This window comes from Micromesistius poutassou (assembly GCF_964030765.1).
Source record: "Micromesistius poutassou genome assembly, chromosome: 13".
In the NCBI taxonomy this organism is placed as follows: Eukaryota; Metazoa; Chordata; class Actinopteri; order Gadiformes; family Gadidae; genus Micromesistius; species Micromesistius poutassou.
Window position 1 is genome coordinate 16047831 of NC_140283.1, and position 17179 is coordinate 16065009.

General features: G+C 44.1%; 1 protein-coding gene across 2 annotated transcripts in view; it reads right to left on the bottom strand.

Moving 5' to 3' along the window:
• mon2 (MON2 homolog, regulator of endosome-to-Golgi trafficking) overlaps window positions 1-15961 on the bottom strand; it is a 40570-nt gene extending 24609 nt beyond the window's left edge. For both annotated transcript variants that reach the window (XM_084477682.1, XM_084477681.1), the window contains exons 1-7: window positions 15545-15961; window positions 8437-8500; window positions 7053-7180; window positions 3573-3704; window positions 2824-2953; window positions 764-861; window positions 247-372 (exon numbers count right to left, since the gene is read on the bottom strand). In XM_084477682.1, coding sequence (XP_084333808.1) covers window positions 247-372; window positions 764-861; window positions 2824-2953; window positions 3573-3704; window positions 7053-7180; window positions 8437-8500; window positions 15545-15652 — 786 coding nt within the window. In that variant the 5' untranslated portion in view covers window positions 15653-15961. The remainder of the gene's footprint in view (window positions 1-246; window positions 373-763; window positions 862-2823; window positions 2954-3572; window positions 3705-7052; window positions 7181-8436; window positions 8501-15544) is intronic.
• Window positions 15962-17179: the final 1218 nt, after the last annotated feature.

A 17179-nucleotide genomic window follows, 5' to 3' on the forward strand; every position in this document is an offset into this window, starting at 1 on the left:
ATACACAAAAGTCATTAAAAAACAACAACAATAAGATAAAGAAAAAATAAAAACAATAGTAAGAGACATAGCAATTGGCATCAGATGGAATAGGCAGTTTTAAACAGATGCATTTTGAGTTGTGATTTGAAATGAATCGATGTTTCTGAGTTGGGGTGGTAATGAATTCCACAGATGGGGAGCAGGCTGAATCCGTCTCTAATCAATGAATTAAACGGCCTGTCGCATCATGAGGTTGTGCACTACCTGCAGGAAGACGCCGGGGAAGTCGTTGAGGACCGACTCCAGCAGCTCCAGGCCAAAGGTCCGGGTCATCTCCGTCATGCCCACCAGCCAGTAGGGGGCGTCTGCATTCACTAGCTGGCACAGGTCCTACACATGCAATGACACACAACCACGTTCAATCATACACACATTAATTAGGCCTTGGAAGATGTATATATGAGGAGGGTTACCGTCATTAAGCGTCTAGTTCCATGCTTTGATTGGGGGCTCTTTGATCATTTATTATGGTGTGAAAAACGTAGTAAAACAATAAAAGGCTAAATCCTTTGAAGAGGTTGAGTCATTGAGAAAACACTCAATAACCCTCAGAAATCATTGCTGTACTGTAGTGTTATGATTTTTGTAGTGATAAGGGGGCAATCAGCGCCTATTTCCACATGGTAGCGCACACTTGGCTTCAATTAACTTGACTCCCTCTGCTGATAATAAGATGGATGTGGAAGAGAGGTGGAGAGCTGGCTCCCCCTGGTGGCTGTACCTGGAACAGCATGTAGGCGTCCTTCGCACTGGGCCTGAGAGTGCTGACAGACCTCCGGTTAGTGTTTCCCTGGACAGGAGGGGGCTGCTCCAAGATCCCTGGAGACGAGAGGGGAGAGAGGATGTGAGACAGAGAGACATGGGGAATGTGTCATATGTGTAAGAGACAGAGGGAGATATAAGATGTAACTTTAACTTTTCCTAGTAGGCTACTTACAATTTTTATGGTATTTTATATGTAACTTTTTTTTAAGGGTTTAGCTTCCCATGCCAATACAGATTTTTAAATAAAGCAGAGAGAAAAGAGAGTGAGAGAGAAAAGAGAGAGCACGAGAGATACATTTGGAAAAGGAATAATGGATGGAGGAATTCTGATGACAGCTTAATTGTGGTTGGATCTGCATGAGTGGATGGGTGGCAGAAGGATGAGTGATGAGATCAAATAGATCAATGGGAGAAGGGGCGTGAGGACTACAAAAGGTGACTAGAGATGGACTACAAAAGATGGAGGACGGCGTGGGCTGTCTGTCAGATTTGACAGAGCTGCAAACACATGCCTGTGAAGACACCCACACTCAAACTTGGAGATCGGCACAACCAACACGCTGAAACAATTGACACCCTTGACACACACACACAGCGATTATCTTTTCAATTTTCACTCTTATTATTCTAACAAATAATTAATACTGCGGCAAGATTTGTCTCCTTACTCAGAGAGTTGTCCACAATATGCCTGTTGTATTTTGTGCTGTACTTTCTATAGTGATAGACAGATATATCGGCCGATATTTACGTTTTTTTACGTGCATAGGTTTTTTAAATATATTTTCCCAGCATGATTTAGTTCAATAAATGTTCCTTTTTTAAATTGAGACTTATAACATTTGTTATCATCATTGTGTAATTTTTATGATGTAAATTGAGGGAACAAAAGCAGTATCAGCTTAGCCTGGAAATCCAGACCCACATCTGAAAGCTGTAGGGTCTGGCAACGAGTAATGAAAATGGCCCAACTCGAGGGGCGGCACCAAGCATGCATTTGAAAATATCATTGCACACAATTGCATAACACTACAACCAATCAGAAGAATACAAGGGGTGACGTATCCAGACCAGCGGAGCTAACCAATAGATAAGACTCTTTTCCCAGCTGGAGCCAAACAATGAAACCTGAAATGAAACCTTCCTAGTGGAGGTAGCTTCCTCCACTACCTCTTCCTTATTATTTAAAAGTGGGCGAGGACAGGAAAGCAAAACAAACATCATTATGTATGCATTAAAGTCAAGACTTGAGTCACAGGACGGAGGAGGAGAAGAGCTCTAGGCACTCATAGAGGGAACTATCTTTTATTCCTCTCTGTGTGTGTGTGTGTGTGTGTGTGTGTGTGTGTGTGTGTGTGTGTGTGTGTGTGTGTGTGTGTGTGTGTGTGTGTGTGTGTGTGTGTGTGTGTGTGTGTGTGTGTGTGTTCGTTCGCTGGTAGATATTGACAGACGGGTCAGATATTGACAGAGATAGAGAAGCCCTGGTAGGAGAAGGGAGGCAACACAGCTTGCAGTAAATGACTTATTCATCCGTGAATTGTGATGGCACACAACCACGCACACATGCAAACACATAGTGTGCGCACGTACACACACAGACACACACCAATTACACTGCATGCTGGTGGAATCGTAGAAGATTAGTTTGGGCTGAGGGGGTCCCTTTATTGCCATTTTGATCCTGCTGTTGTATAATTGTGTGTATCGAAGGCCTCCACTCCCCTGTGACTATCAGGGGCAGAATACTGGCCCGGGTTCAAACCCCAGTGTCCACAGGCTGACTGTAGGCAGCCTTGGATTGGCTTACTTCACTTGAGGACAGGGAAGGCGGGGTCCAAACAGCTGAATATTAAAAAGTAATGAACAGAAACAAAACCTTTGAATGCACGGTTCTCCATGAGCACCAGCTCAAGGACTAATAATCAAAGCCAATTTCAATATCAACACCCCCTGACCTCAAATTGAAGGAAAACTAAAATAAAAACCAAGCGTGTGTAGACGACGTCGCTCGCTGACCTTTGAACCTGTCGTCCTCGGCGACCATCCTCTCGAAGACCACCGTGACCACCTGCCGGACGGTGGCAGCGGCCGTGTTGTTGGTGATGGTGTCCTTGGTGAAGTGAAGCCGGAAACACAGCACAATGGCCTGGGGGGGTGGGGGGACAGCGACAAGAGCAGGGTGAGTTCCTTGTAGCGCAGCCTGCTAAGCTAACGCAATGTGTGTGTGTGTGTGTGTGTGTGTGTGTGTGTGTGTGTGTGTGTGTGTGTGTGTGTGTGTGTGTGTGTGTGTGTGTGTGTGTGTGTGTGTGTGTGTGTGTGTGTGTGTGTGTGTGTGTGCTAGCCACGAAGGCAGTGAGTGTGAGGAATGACCCTGTAGCATTGCCAGGTTCTTCGACTACCAGCCAAAAGGGGTGTGTGTATGTGCATACTATTGGAATGCCATTGAGGTAAGAATGATGATGGCAATTAAGATGACTAATTGCATAGACCTAAAAGTGCGCGTGTCTGTGAATGAGAGTGAGCAAGAGCCATAGAGAGACCGAGAGAGCGAGACAAAGGAAACGTGAAAGAGTAGAGGGCATGGACGTGAAGTGTGGCATGCATGTACTTTTATGTGTATGAATATGCATTGGTGTGTGCGCTCCTTTGTGTGTTTGTATGTCTATGAATGTGCGTGTGTGTCTATGTATGTGTGTATGTGTGTGCATCTACGCGTGCATGCATGTCTATGCATGTGCATGTGTGCATGCTAGTGTGCGTGTCACCTTGGACAGGATCTCGTCGTGCACCACCGTGTTGGTGGTGAGCAGCACCAGGACCGTCTGCAGCAGCTTCAGCTCCTCCAGGCCATTCTCCATCAGCTGCCACAGCATGTTGATGATGTTCCCTGCTGCCGCCTGACACACACACACACACACACACACACACACACACACACACACACACACACACACACACACACACACACACACACACACACACACACACACACACACACACACACACTTGACATTTAAATTACATTTACATTTAGCAGACACTTTTATCCAAAGTGACTTACAATAAGTAGATATGTCAGAAGAGAAACAATATATCGTTGTCTGTAGCACTTTCAGATACACACAATACCCATTTTAAACGCTCTGTGTCAATGCTACCTATTGTAACTTTAGGCTACACAAATTCCTTCACAGCAGACGGGCTGCTTGTGCTGTGTAGCATTTGAAGGGAATTTCCAGCGTGTACAGTGGTAGAGCAGTCGCATCTATTCCTTTCTCCCTTCCTTTGTTTTAACCCTGGCATCCTTCTCATACACACAACACACAACACGCACACACACACAGCAGCAACTGCAGCATCCAAACACAAGGAGACCAGCTGGTGGAGCCATCTGAAGTGTGGAAGTCTACACACGTCTCCGTACGGCTGAACCGCTGCAGGCTGAGACCGGACAGCTACGTGTTGACGGGGACCGTCTCAGACAATGCCAGCCGCCACCCTGTGCGATGCTCTCATCACGGTGGCATGAACAGTGACACACCAGCCAGCGATAGCACCAGTTCATCTAAACTGTACAGTGTGGCGGAGCTGCTGCACATATTTATACATATGGGTGACTTAAAAAGGGCTGCATGAATGCAATTAAGGAATTGGTTAACTAGTGTGTACTCATATAAAGCATGCTCTGGAACGATGTTGCCCTGGCTTGTATATGTGTTTTTTACAGGAAGATAATACATCGACATTTTAAAATAAAGCACATGTGCATGAAAAGTCCTCCAATGCGAAACATCCCATATGTAAAACCTACACATACATACATACATACAAAATATGATATTATTTCTCATAGATTTCATGCTTCGGTCATAACCTTCTTCTGGAAGATGAAAACCTTGTACCCGTTATTTCTACCGAGACGAGCCATGACATCAAGGCACCACCACAGCCGATCCCACACTATCCCTCCCAGTCGCACAGCCTCAACACCTCCACAATACAGGGGGGGGGGGGGTACACAGGTACCTACACAGTGTTCTTATAAAGTCACCGCAGTCTTGATTCGTATCCCTGCAGTCTGGAGGGCGTTTGTCTGTAGTGGGTTGTCTGTTCCTGCTACTTATCCAAAGCCCTTTGGAGCAGTCAGAAAGCTTTTCCACTTTGGAGCCACCATGCATCGCTCCGGTTCCACGCTTCCCACACTTTACTGCTTCACCGGTTTGTCGTTTAAGTTGAATTATTCACAATCAGACGCAGTGCCCGTGACGAATCGGCCATCTGTACTAATCTCCATATTAAATGAAGATCATCTGTCGATGAATGCACACGAAAAAACAAAATCATAAAATATATTTTCTGAACCATATGGCACATGGGTTATGGGGGGGGCAGAAGAGTTTGCTGGTTCAGGTGATTTCGACTTGCACCCCAGTGTCTACCCATAGGCCTCCATGAGCAAGGTGCCAAGCCCCTACTGGCAAATTAATTACATCTTTCCGAATCACTGCAAGACTGTCTGCCAAACGACTACATTGTCAATCCTAGAAGTATTCCATGCCGTGGCGACGAATGGAGACAACATAAGTCAACGTAGGAAGAGCTCGGAGCCTAGTGCCCTGCAGATCCTTCATCACAGAGCCCTGCAGAGCCGCTCGATACCGTACCATTGCATCGTCTGCTCTTTTTACCCAGCAAAAGCAACTCCTCTGGGGCTTGTTGTTTTTAAGACGAGAGATGAGAATAAATGGCTGTGTCGTCCTCATGACAAACTATCAGCCTGAACCCCCTCAGGCAGGACCACATGCGAATCGATCATGGTCAGATGGGACCCGGGTCTGGGTAACGCCTCGACAGATGACTGCAAGGCCATGCCTTCCTGCTGTCAAAAACAGCCATCCGAATGCTGTTTGTTGTGTTATCTTGTGTATGGACACCCCAAAGCCTTAAAAGGCCTTTCTAGCTATCTCACTGACTAGTCAGGTACAAAGAATTGAGGTGCTGGCCTGTTGTGTGTAGGTCAGGGTGAAACATGACTTTGTGCTTAACATCAACCATTGGTATTGTAAACAACCATACTGCATACAAAATGGAGGTCTTATAGGCGTGCCTAGGAGGGCCAGATGCGGGTGATGGACGCACATTGAATAAGAGTGGATCAGGACAAACAACAGTGGACTAAAGGTGATTATGTGCCGTATTTTGCATGCAGCTGTTGGTCCTTGTATTTGACATTCATTTTACAAGCCTTGCTGAATAATCTTGTTGCTGATGGATGTCCTTTGGTTGTGTACAACCAAGTCATCTGACGTTCCCCTCCCCGCCCAGGCTGAAACATCTGCAGCTGGTTAGGAGATCTTCTACTGCAGTGATGCAGCATACTACGTTATAGTGGGTTGGGTTGTGTTCGCACATCATCAAACATTCATTTTGGTTGTATTCCACAAAAAGAGCCTCAATGACTAATGCAAAAAAAATAATAATGGAAAATAAGCATCTGCAAGCCGACTAAAATGTCACTTGAAAATGTAAATGTGTGTATTAGAGTACAGATTTTAATAAGCTTTATCCAAGTCGGCCAGCTATTGAAGGGCGGACTGCAGGGAGAGAAGTAGGTGTTCAGCCCTTTCTACTGGAGTCATGCTGTTTTGAAAACGTCATGTGAGCCCAAAGCGAATAAGGCCTTGAATCCCAGAGCGCAGGGCAAGCTCAGTGAGCACAGAATAAAGACACATCTGTCCCCAGTTGAGCATTAACACAGCACTACCCTGCCGTTTCCACAGAGACAACCACTCTCCGAGAGTTACTGGGCTCACTTAATCAGCCATTGAAGTGGGAAAGGTCACACGTTGATTCCCATAATTGGCGTATGAGCAGCCGCAAAGACCCCTTCCATCAAATCCTTCAAATTAGCCAGCTATTAAATGTGGTGTTATTATTTTGTTATCCTCAGTCAACACCCTACAGGGCCAGTAAGAGGAGAGCTCTGAGAAAAAAAACATATCAGTTTCTGCAGCCTTGAGAAACAAACAGAACAAGAAGAGTGAAAAGCAGGTTTTTTTTTTTTTTTTAAGGTTTTGAGCCACGACACACTAGATAAGATTAACACATAAAATCGCATCAGACGCATTTGGATACGAACGGGGCATGTTGGCAGGGCACACTCCCTGGGGGTTACAGATGAGCAAGGTGAGCTCACTGCGGTTCTGCGTGGACGTGCGCGGGTTTGGGTGGACGGTGTCACCCACCTCGGAGACCACCTCGTGGGTCATCAGCCTCTGGATGGCGGCCAGGCACAGCTGGGTGATCTTGGGCTCCTTGGTGCCACACCCCATGAGGAAGGGCTGCACCACCTCCGAGCTGTTCTCCTTCAGTGCTGCAACAGGGAAACACGCACGCATAGACACACACACGCACGCACACAAGCGCACATACACACACACACACACACACCCATGCATACAAACGAGCACACGCAGACACACACACACACAAATAAGCATATACAAACATACACATACGCAAGCATACACACACGCAGGCATAGACACAATAGACACGCTTACACAAAGACAAATGGAAGCGCATACACACAAACATCCAGACACACAGATAGGTGCACACACACACACACACACACACACACACACACACACACACACACACACACACACACACAGTCACACAGTCACACAGTCAGCGGCAGATTCGATAAGGGTAAGCATCCATATTCCCATTTTCAACACAACTTCAGCAGACAGTCTGAAATGCTGTTTGCGCAACAAGGTTGAAGCTCTATAGATGAATTCTCCCTGCTGTATGGGAGCGTAGCGGGTGGTAGTGGATATGGTAGTTTTATCAAATGACACTGTAAAGATGGTCCCTTTCTTTAGACCTTTAGAGAGCTATAGCTCCATGTCTAGTTTATTTAGCAGCCCTCTGATGTCTTCAGATGTCTCCATAGCACTAAGCACATTCAATTGGCACTGTCTAATACAGATCGTTTATTAGATGTATAAAACTGTCACGAGTTCTAAATGTCAATAAAACACATCCTCTGCAGTGGTGGAGAATTATGTTCAATGCATGTTGTAATAAAGAGTGGTTTCTTTTATTACAACATCGCTTTTGGTGTGAACGCACCTCTACAAGTTAATAAAGTAAATACGTGTTCCTAGATAATAGGTACTCATCGAGTTCATTGAGTATGCATAGAATAAATTTTTTTTTAAAAGAGTTCTAGGACCCTGCAGAATCAATGCACTGAAATATATCAGTAGAATTTTTTAGAGTCCTTATCTTTAGAATTCAAGTACGTTGTACAAATTGAACTGCGTGTGAGGGAGCGAACAACAGAGACTGAGGGAGGAAAGGAGAGCAAAAGCGAGAGCGAGAGGGCAGGAGAGAGAGACTTGACCGTGAAAACAGCTATTCATTTAATCTCTCTCCACAAACCACAGGGATGTTTTTCCACACACCCGGACATGCACACTCGCACACCCAAACACACACACACACACACACACACACACACACACACACACACACACACACACACACACACACACACACACACACACACACACACACACACACACACACACACACACACACACACACACACACACTTACCTGCGAGTACTTCTGTATTCCTGGCGGCGATCGTCTTTATCTTCACGATGCCCGACTCTGCGGCCTGAAGGATACAGAAACAAAAAGAGAAGCCGTTCATTAGCTTGTCCAGTTTTAGCTTTGATTAAGTGCTAGCAACGGGTTAGCTTGAAAAGAGAGGGGCTAGAGGCTGAAACCCCACTGGGGTTCAGGACAGGTACCAGACAGAGCTTCTGTTAAAACCAGGCTACAGTGGGGGAGCAAGTATCAGGCCTAGCATCAGGGGGCTAGTATCATAACTAGCATCAGGGAGCTAGTATCATAACTAGCATCAGGGAGCTAGTATCATAACTAGCATCAAGGAGCTAGTATCAGGCCTAATATCAGACCTAGCATCAGGGGACTAGTATCATAACTAGTATCAGGGGGCTAGTATACGTCCTAGCATCAGGGGGCTAGTATACAGCCTAGCATCAGGGGGCTAGTATCATAACTAGCATCAGGGGGCTAGTATCATAACTAGCATCAAGGAGCTAGTATCAGGCCTAGTATCAGACCTAGCATCAGGGGGCTAGTATCATAACTAGTATCAGGGGGCTAGTATCATAACTAGCATCAGGGGGCTAGTATACGGCCTAGCATCAGGGGGCTAGTATACGGCCTAGCATCAGGGGGCTAGTATCATAACTAGCATCAGGGGGCTAGTATCATAACTAGCATCAGGGGGCTAGTATCATAACTAGCATCAGGGGGCTAGTATACAGCCTAGCATCAGGGGGCTAGTATCATAACTAGCATCAGGGGGCTAGTATCATAACTAGCATCAGGGGGCTAGTATCATAACTAGTATCAGGGGGCTAGTATACGGCCTAGCATCAGGGGGCTAGTATCATAACTAGCATCAGGGGGCTAGTATACGGCCTAGCATCAGGGGGCTAGTATCATAACTAGCATCAGGGGGCTAGTATACGGCCTAGCATCAGGGGGCTAGTATACGGCCTAGCATCAGGGGGCTAGTATCATAACTAGCATCAGGGGGCTAGTATCATAACTAGCATCAGGGGGCTAGTATACGGCCTAGCATCAGGGGGCTAGTATACGGCCTAGCATCAGGGGGCTAGTATTAGGGCACCCATCAGGGGCCAAGTATCAGGGGGCTAGTATCATTTTGATTTTCTACTGCCAACCAACAGACAGCTGTAATTTACTTCCCTTTTTACAAAATTATCTTTATTAGTCTTTCTTCATTGTAAGTTGCTAGGAAAAAGCAAGAAGCTTGGTTATCTCGTCATTTCCTCATCACCTCATGCCGGTATATCTACCGGCGCTAGCCAGTGAGCTAGTTAGTGTTCTAACCCAGTATTGAGCATGGGCTATGTATGCCTTCCCCCAGTGGGGTGTCTGGCTGGCTGCAGAGCAAAGCTGAGGAATAGATGGAGATAAAAATGTCAAGAGAAACCGTGCAGAGAGAGCAAGAGTATGAGAGAACGAGAGAGAGACACAGAGAGAGACAGACAGAGAGAGACACAGAGAGAGAGACAGAGATAGAGAGGCAGAGACAGAGAGAAGAGAAACAAATACATAGACAGAGAGACGGAGAGAGAGAGAGAGAGAAAGCCAGACTGATCAAAGCATCAGATAGAGAAAGAGAACGAGAAAGAGATAATAAGAGAACAACAGAGAGCGAGGTCATTGTCAAAATGGACTTGTTTTAATCTTTACAAACACTGCAGGGAATGTCAAGATGTTTTGTGTTTTACCTCCAGTATCCACCTTCCTTCCAAATCTACACAACCTCTCTCTCTCTCTCTCTCTCTCTACCAATCACATCTTTCACCTCCATGAGCAGTGCTCACTTCCTCCTTTAGCCTGCAACACTACACCACGAAGATCACAAGTGTGACGCCACGTCCTTGGTGTCGATTAGTGTGAGAACCTCACCATTGTAAACAATCACAAACTTGGATGCATCAACATCAAGAGAATGAGCCACTGCGCGAGTAGTATTAAGAACAAGCATTTTCATTTTGAAGTTACATTCAGACCATGCAGAGCTCCAACTAAGTCTTCTCTGGTCTCTTCTATGTCACTATTTTGTAACTTCTTCAACCATGTATTGCTTTTGATTTTTTTTTTTTGTTTCTCATTAGCTAGTCTTTGGATCTTCTTGAGCACCATGGGCACACAGAATACACCATAGGCCTTGATTTATTAAATAACATCCTGTTGCACTGTTATGATTCTTAGAAGTTTCATAGCAAACTGCATCCTCTCCTAACTTCTCCACTTTCCGTCCATATAATTTCCCTCATGAACCCTCTCATCAGTCCACTCCCTTCTGCCTCAGTTGTCTTAAATTGATGGACAACAGGAAAACGTCAAAAAGCTCATTCATATTCACCTCAAAGTCGGCTAATAAACCCAGCAAAATACAGCAGCTGCAAAAGCCACTGGCCGTTAATCTTTACAGCCAGGGAGGAAAACAGACCTGATTCTGAGCCATTGTTACCAAGCAACCAACTTCATTCACAGGCCCCAAACTATCAAATGAAGACGATATATTACATTAGTGGAGGGAGGGGGCACAACGGAACAGACATCAATCCATTAACTCTTTCTCTGACGGATCAAGGCAATGAACAAATTAAGCCCAGTCTTCAGGGAGGTTGAACTCTGGTCACCCGTGTGCTATTATTGAGGTCAAACATAATACTTCCATTGATTTCTGCTGTTTGACAAGAGCCTCTCAGCACAGGAACTTTACACAGTGTGAGAGAGCAAAAATTGGAAGCAAAACACTGGTCACCTAGCGACAGCCGATTGACAGGTCTGGTGGACTTAATACAAACTCTGACCAACTGCCGCACAGTTTTTAAAGTCAGTCGTCCATAATGAAAGCCTCAGTCTTTTCAAGTGTTCTTCTGAGGAAGCCAACAGGCTTCACATAGCATGGAGAACAAATAATACTCCAGGTTATGCTGAAGTAATAATAAGTTCCTCAACGGCACTGTCCATGCAAATGAGGTGGATGCTACTTACAATTAAGTAATTTACCAGCAGACACTTTTGTCAAGTGAGTTACAGTAAATAGAAACACATCATTTAGGAATAGGGTGAGGTTAGGAATCTTGCACATTGATCATAATGGGTGAGGTAGTGGACATTCAGGGGATCAGGGATCAAACCCAGTTTCTAGTCGAACACTCTCTCTCTCTCTCGAACTACATCATTCTAGCTACTGCATTCGGCAATCAACAACTTACTCAGCATTTTTACATTACATGGCCATGGCTTTAATTGAACTAAAGCCATGGCTTTCATGTTGTGTCTGACAAAGGATGAGCTTTGGAGAGACAATGACATCACAAACCATTGGGGGGGGGGGGGGGAAGAATCCACAGGGGAAGCTGTTTGCTTTTCATAAGGGTAAAGTACGGCATGGACTAGCCCGGCTTGAGTGACCTGGAGTTCTCTGGGGCCTCCTCTTGACGTCAGCTGACACTATGTTCTGTCTATTTCAGTGCTTTTGTTACCGGCTCTGTAGCAAGAACTATGGGTCGGGTTGACAGAAATGTGTCAGAAAACAGATTCGCTGCCCGTCCAAGGGTAGCGAGTGGTTTTACGGCAATAGCCAAGTTCAATACCGAAGGCTGACTGTTCTCAAGACAGTATTGTAACAGGACACATTTTTACCGTTTGACAAGGTCATTCAAAAATAACTAATAATTGCATCAAATGGTATTCTAGCACTATATGTTCAAACTAATGTTTCTAATGGGACAAACTGAAAAATAATGATTTCATATGTCCAATTCCCAATTGATGGCGAGTCATGTTTACATCATATCGGTGGTCTTATACTGTGTGGACCAGTCTTAGCAGCTGAGTAAGCACTGCCAAGTCCACCAATGATGACATCAGCACACAGTCTCCCACATCTGCTCATTACAACGTCAGCACAGCAACCTCTGTCAGACTCACTTCCTGTCTCCGTACAAAATGCCCACAAAGTAGTTGACACAGCACCGCATGTTGCATACTGAAATAGCATAACTTAAGAGCCATGTATAGGATGATTTAGTTATTAAAGTTGATTGTTAAAATCGGTGACAAAATAGACAACAAAAAAAAGCCTACCATGTTGTCAGCTCAGGTTCTGAGGTTCTCGGTCATTGGTCAGTCACTGTGCGTGCTACTCGTGTCATGTGAGTCAGGCGTTGGCCGGTCTTTCAAAGCTACTCTCTAATGCTTGCACACAGTCTGCAGGGTTTCTGGATAAGATCAAACATATGCACAATAACCAATGCTTGAAATCGACAGAGACAGAAAGGAGAAAAAGTGTCAGAGACATAAAGGTAACTTTACCTTTATCAAACAATGGAATGGGTCCTTTCCATAAACACTCTGAATAGAGTGTAGAGTGTGAGATACTATGTTTGAGTTGTGTGTGTCTGTGTGTGTGTGAACTTCTCTTTACTGCACTTTTAAAGTTGTCATAAATAAAGTCAAAGTCACAAAGAAAGTATTGTTTGGAAAAAGTGCATGACATTCAGAAATTCAATATTGAAAACCTAAATTATTAAAAGCATAGAAGAGCTTTAATATTTTAACTACACCACTGAGGCTTTGACTTGACTTTGAGGAGATTCATTTCCCATCTTTTCTGGGGTTAGTGAGTTGTCAATAAAGAAATTGATGTATTCTATCAGTAGTCAGTGTTCCCATAAACACTGCACTGAAAAGATTATTACACTAAAAAGACAGAAATTACTCAAACATTATTCTCTGTAATGTGAAGAATCATCATGTCATCACTTGGTGCTATCTGGTTAATCATATAGTATAGGCTATGCAGTGTATGCATTTAAACAGACATATCAAGTTCCATGAGAAGTGACAACCACAAATTAGTACATTTTCCAGCTGCCAGTTTCACCTGTTAGACTTCAATGAGTTGCCCCTGGACATGAATTACCATAGCTGTGCTAGAACTAATTTAAAAGCGCAGTCCTAAAATGCAACCGAATGCAATGGTTCAACAAAAAATCCCACTGAATCTTAGGTTGTCGAAACCATAAAGGCCTCAATTGACATGGAGTCTCCACACAAAGACATCCTGTGAAGGACCCAGGGCCAGGCAGTGGTATGGCTACAGTTTCTTGAGTGAAACGCCCTTTTTAAAGCCCCACAAGGCGTGCTTACATATCCACCATGAGAAGCGACTACTGTGAAAATAAAGGCAGCAAGGTAAATGTCATCAGTATACAGGTTCCTCTATTGCCAAAGGGGACACACACACACACAACTCAACGTATCCATGCAGATAGAACAGAAATGCTGACAAAGGGGATGGGAACTTTAATGCCACGAGTAAGCAGGATATATTCTCAATCAGTCAGATTTGTCTATTTCTGGTAAGGTCAGACCCTGGGATTAATCATATCAGACTGTGGGCCGCTGATAACAGCAAACAGAGAAAACTATTGGATGCTGAAGAAACTATCCATCTATCCATCCTTTAACAGTGCAGTCCTGCCTGGTACATGATATCAGCTTTATTTTGACCTAAACCTCAGCACTGTAACTATATGCTGTCAATGTTCGGACATATATGACGCTATTTCACAAAATCAGCATGCTTTTTGCTAAAACTACATCAATGGGTTCAAGTTTTAATTTGACTGCCATGCTCTTTGTAAGGACCAGAAAAGGATATTATGTTGTTTTCTTCTGAGTCAGGTTAAAAGTCAGAAAGTATATGCTGTATAATCCTGAAAAAGTTAAAAATAAATAAAAAAAAACAATGCCTGGACAGGGAAGTATGAAGTTGCCATATTTCTCAACACAGTAGCCCACAACAATTCAAGCATTATAGAGAATGTCGCCTACAGCCGTTTGGGTCAGCCCACAGATTAGTCCAGCCTAGAACATATGAGGACTGGATTTCCAAAAAGTCTCTGGATCCAGCTGAATCAAGTTTCTTGGCAACCAATGAGTAATTATGGTACACAATGCCTGTTAACCCATTGTTTGAGTTATTGTCCATGGTGGAGATATATATCCAGACCTCCACCGTGGACTCTATTCAGGGTTGCTAAAAAGATCTGTACAGCATGTCAAAAGATAATTACGGTAGGGTAGCAATTTGAATCCCATCAAGTCTGATAAAACACTGATTCATAGATTAAATTACATCACTCGATTGAGTAACAAGGGGCGATAGTGGTACATGAATCCCTAGATTATATTACAATTTGTTTCATAAATGGTATAACAAAGGGAACCATTACTGTATTTGCACAGTAAGTTTGTCAAATTATAGCAAAGTTCATGCACACTTTTGAGTCAATTTTAACTGCTGCATTTTATGATTTCACTGTATGTCATACAACCACCCAAAGTTTATACTACGTGCAATTCAAATCGAAAGGAATTCTGACTCAGGCAGGAATAAATTAAAGTCAGACAGTGAATGATCTGAGGCCTACAGTCAATAAGAAAAAGGCTGTAAATTGAACATTAGTTTTAAACAAGCCTCATCGGAGAGGCAATAGCAAAAAGGTCAAATGTCAGAAGTCACTGAAGCCAATGATTATTAATATCCTATTCTTGGAATGCACAGGTCAGACTGGTTTGCGTCCTGTTGTGACTGGATAGGTAAGCAGCTTGTACAATGGCATTTGTTTCCAGCGATCTAACAATAGTGGGGCATTACAGGAATGCAATTGTTACATACCGCGCTGTAACAACCACCCATACCTGTGATGACAACACATGCACATATCTCGAACAAAAGAAGGCTACCTGCACTACAAGATGTACAGTCAGTACGCTACTTGCATACCACCGTAGAAGGTTCTGCTCTTATCAGGTCAACATCCTGACTAGCCAACACTTTACTATTAAACGCAACTTTAACTTAGACCGTCAACGACAGCGCGTGTCACCGACCGCCAAACTAACATGCATGATCCCGCATGATGGACCAACGATATGACAGGGGTTCTGATCCAAAACATGAAGAACACGTCGGCAGCGGGGCGACTGTCACACCTGATGGACGTGGTCAGCGGGACCGACACATTAAAACACGGGACCATTGGAGCTAGCACACCGCCGGCTGGCTAACCTCTTTGACTGGAGGGAATTTCTTCTTGCACTCCATGGACAGGGAGCGCAGATCCGTCTGCATGTTCTCCAGCAATTTCTTCACCGCTTCGGGACTGCTGGTCGACATCTTGACGTTTTCTTCGGTTAAAACCCAAGCCCACACTTGAAACCGCTGGACCACCCCGAGACACAACGAGCTCCACTTGTTCGCCTACTCTGGAGAATACAATTCGCACAAGCGTCCATTGACACTGAACGCCACTTGTCCTGCTGTCGGCGGCGACCCGCGCGCATGTGTCGGCTTTCTTCACAGGCGGTGAACGAGGGCTTCGTTAAGCACCATTGTTCTTTGAAATATAATTTATCGTGCCATTCGCTGTCGCTGAGATATTTGGGCAATTTCAGCGGTGGGGTTCACGCCATCGGCCGTCACCATTGCCAGCTACGCGTCTTTCCCACAATGCTTTGGTCCACAGTGACACGTCATTTGGACTTCCGTAAACAGTAGTGGGTTCAGAATAAGGGAAATGGCGCCATCTACTGGTCAGAATAAGGTAACTGTCGCATACAGTCAGTGCATGGTCAAACCTGTATAGCCAGAAGGCAGCTCATGAGCATGTTGGGGAGAGACTAGAGACTCACAAACATCTGGAATAAATCATCCACACCTGGGGTATGGCCTGGTTGAAGCGTGTGAACTCGGTGATGCCGGCCACCATCTCTTACATCCTCCCAACCTTTATCACATTACACACAGTTGTGCATAAAACGTTTACGGATGGAGTGTGTATCTGCAAGATACGAGTTTCACGTGGGTGTTTCTTAAAGTGTCTGCGAGTCCTTAATTAAAACCCATAGTGCACAATGTCTGTATAGAGGAGGACTGACACCCACATACATTTCCAGTACACAAAAACTGTTATTTTGTTACATTAAAGTTCCTTCATTTATACCTACAATAAAGATGATTCCTTAAGGTTTGGGTAGATACTTTATTATATTTATAGGCACAATGTGGTTTTATAATAATGCTAATAATAATTCTAAGAATACCTATAATAATACAATAATATGATGTGTCTTTCCAGTGCAGGGATTTATCTCTTATAAGTGTGTGTGTGTGTGTGTGTGTGTGTGTGTGTGTGTGTGTGTGTGTGTGTGTGTGTGTGTGTGTGTGTGTGTGTGTGAGAGAGAGAGAGAGAGAGAGAGAGAGAGAGAGAGAGAGAGAGAGAGAGAGAGAGAGAGAGAGAGAGAGAGAGAGAGAGAGAGAGAGAAAATATATATAGAGAGAGAGATGCTTGAGAGTGTTCCAATGAAAGTACAAAAACATGTCAATTTTTCTTTTAAACATTTAATATAAATGTGCTTAGTCAGAAGAAAGATTTAAAATATGTGCCTTGTTAATTATGATTAACACAGCCGCCATTATTTGCTTTCCACATGTTAAAACTACAACAAAGGTATTATAATAAAGTGTTAATACAAATGCAGTTGACCAGTTGTTCTATGATATCTTAATGCCATTCAACTATGTACCAATGTGACATGGTTTGATTGCATTTTCAATTTCTGTACAATATTGTTTAATACACACGAATATGACACTTTTGGGATGTATCAAAATAAAAAAGAGAACATTTAAGAAAAAAATTGT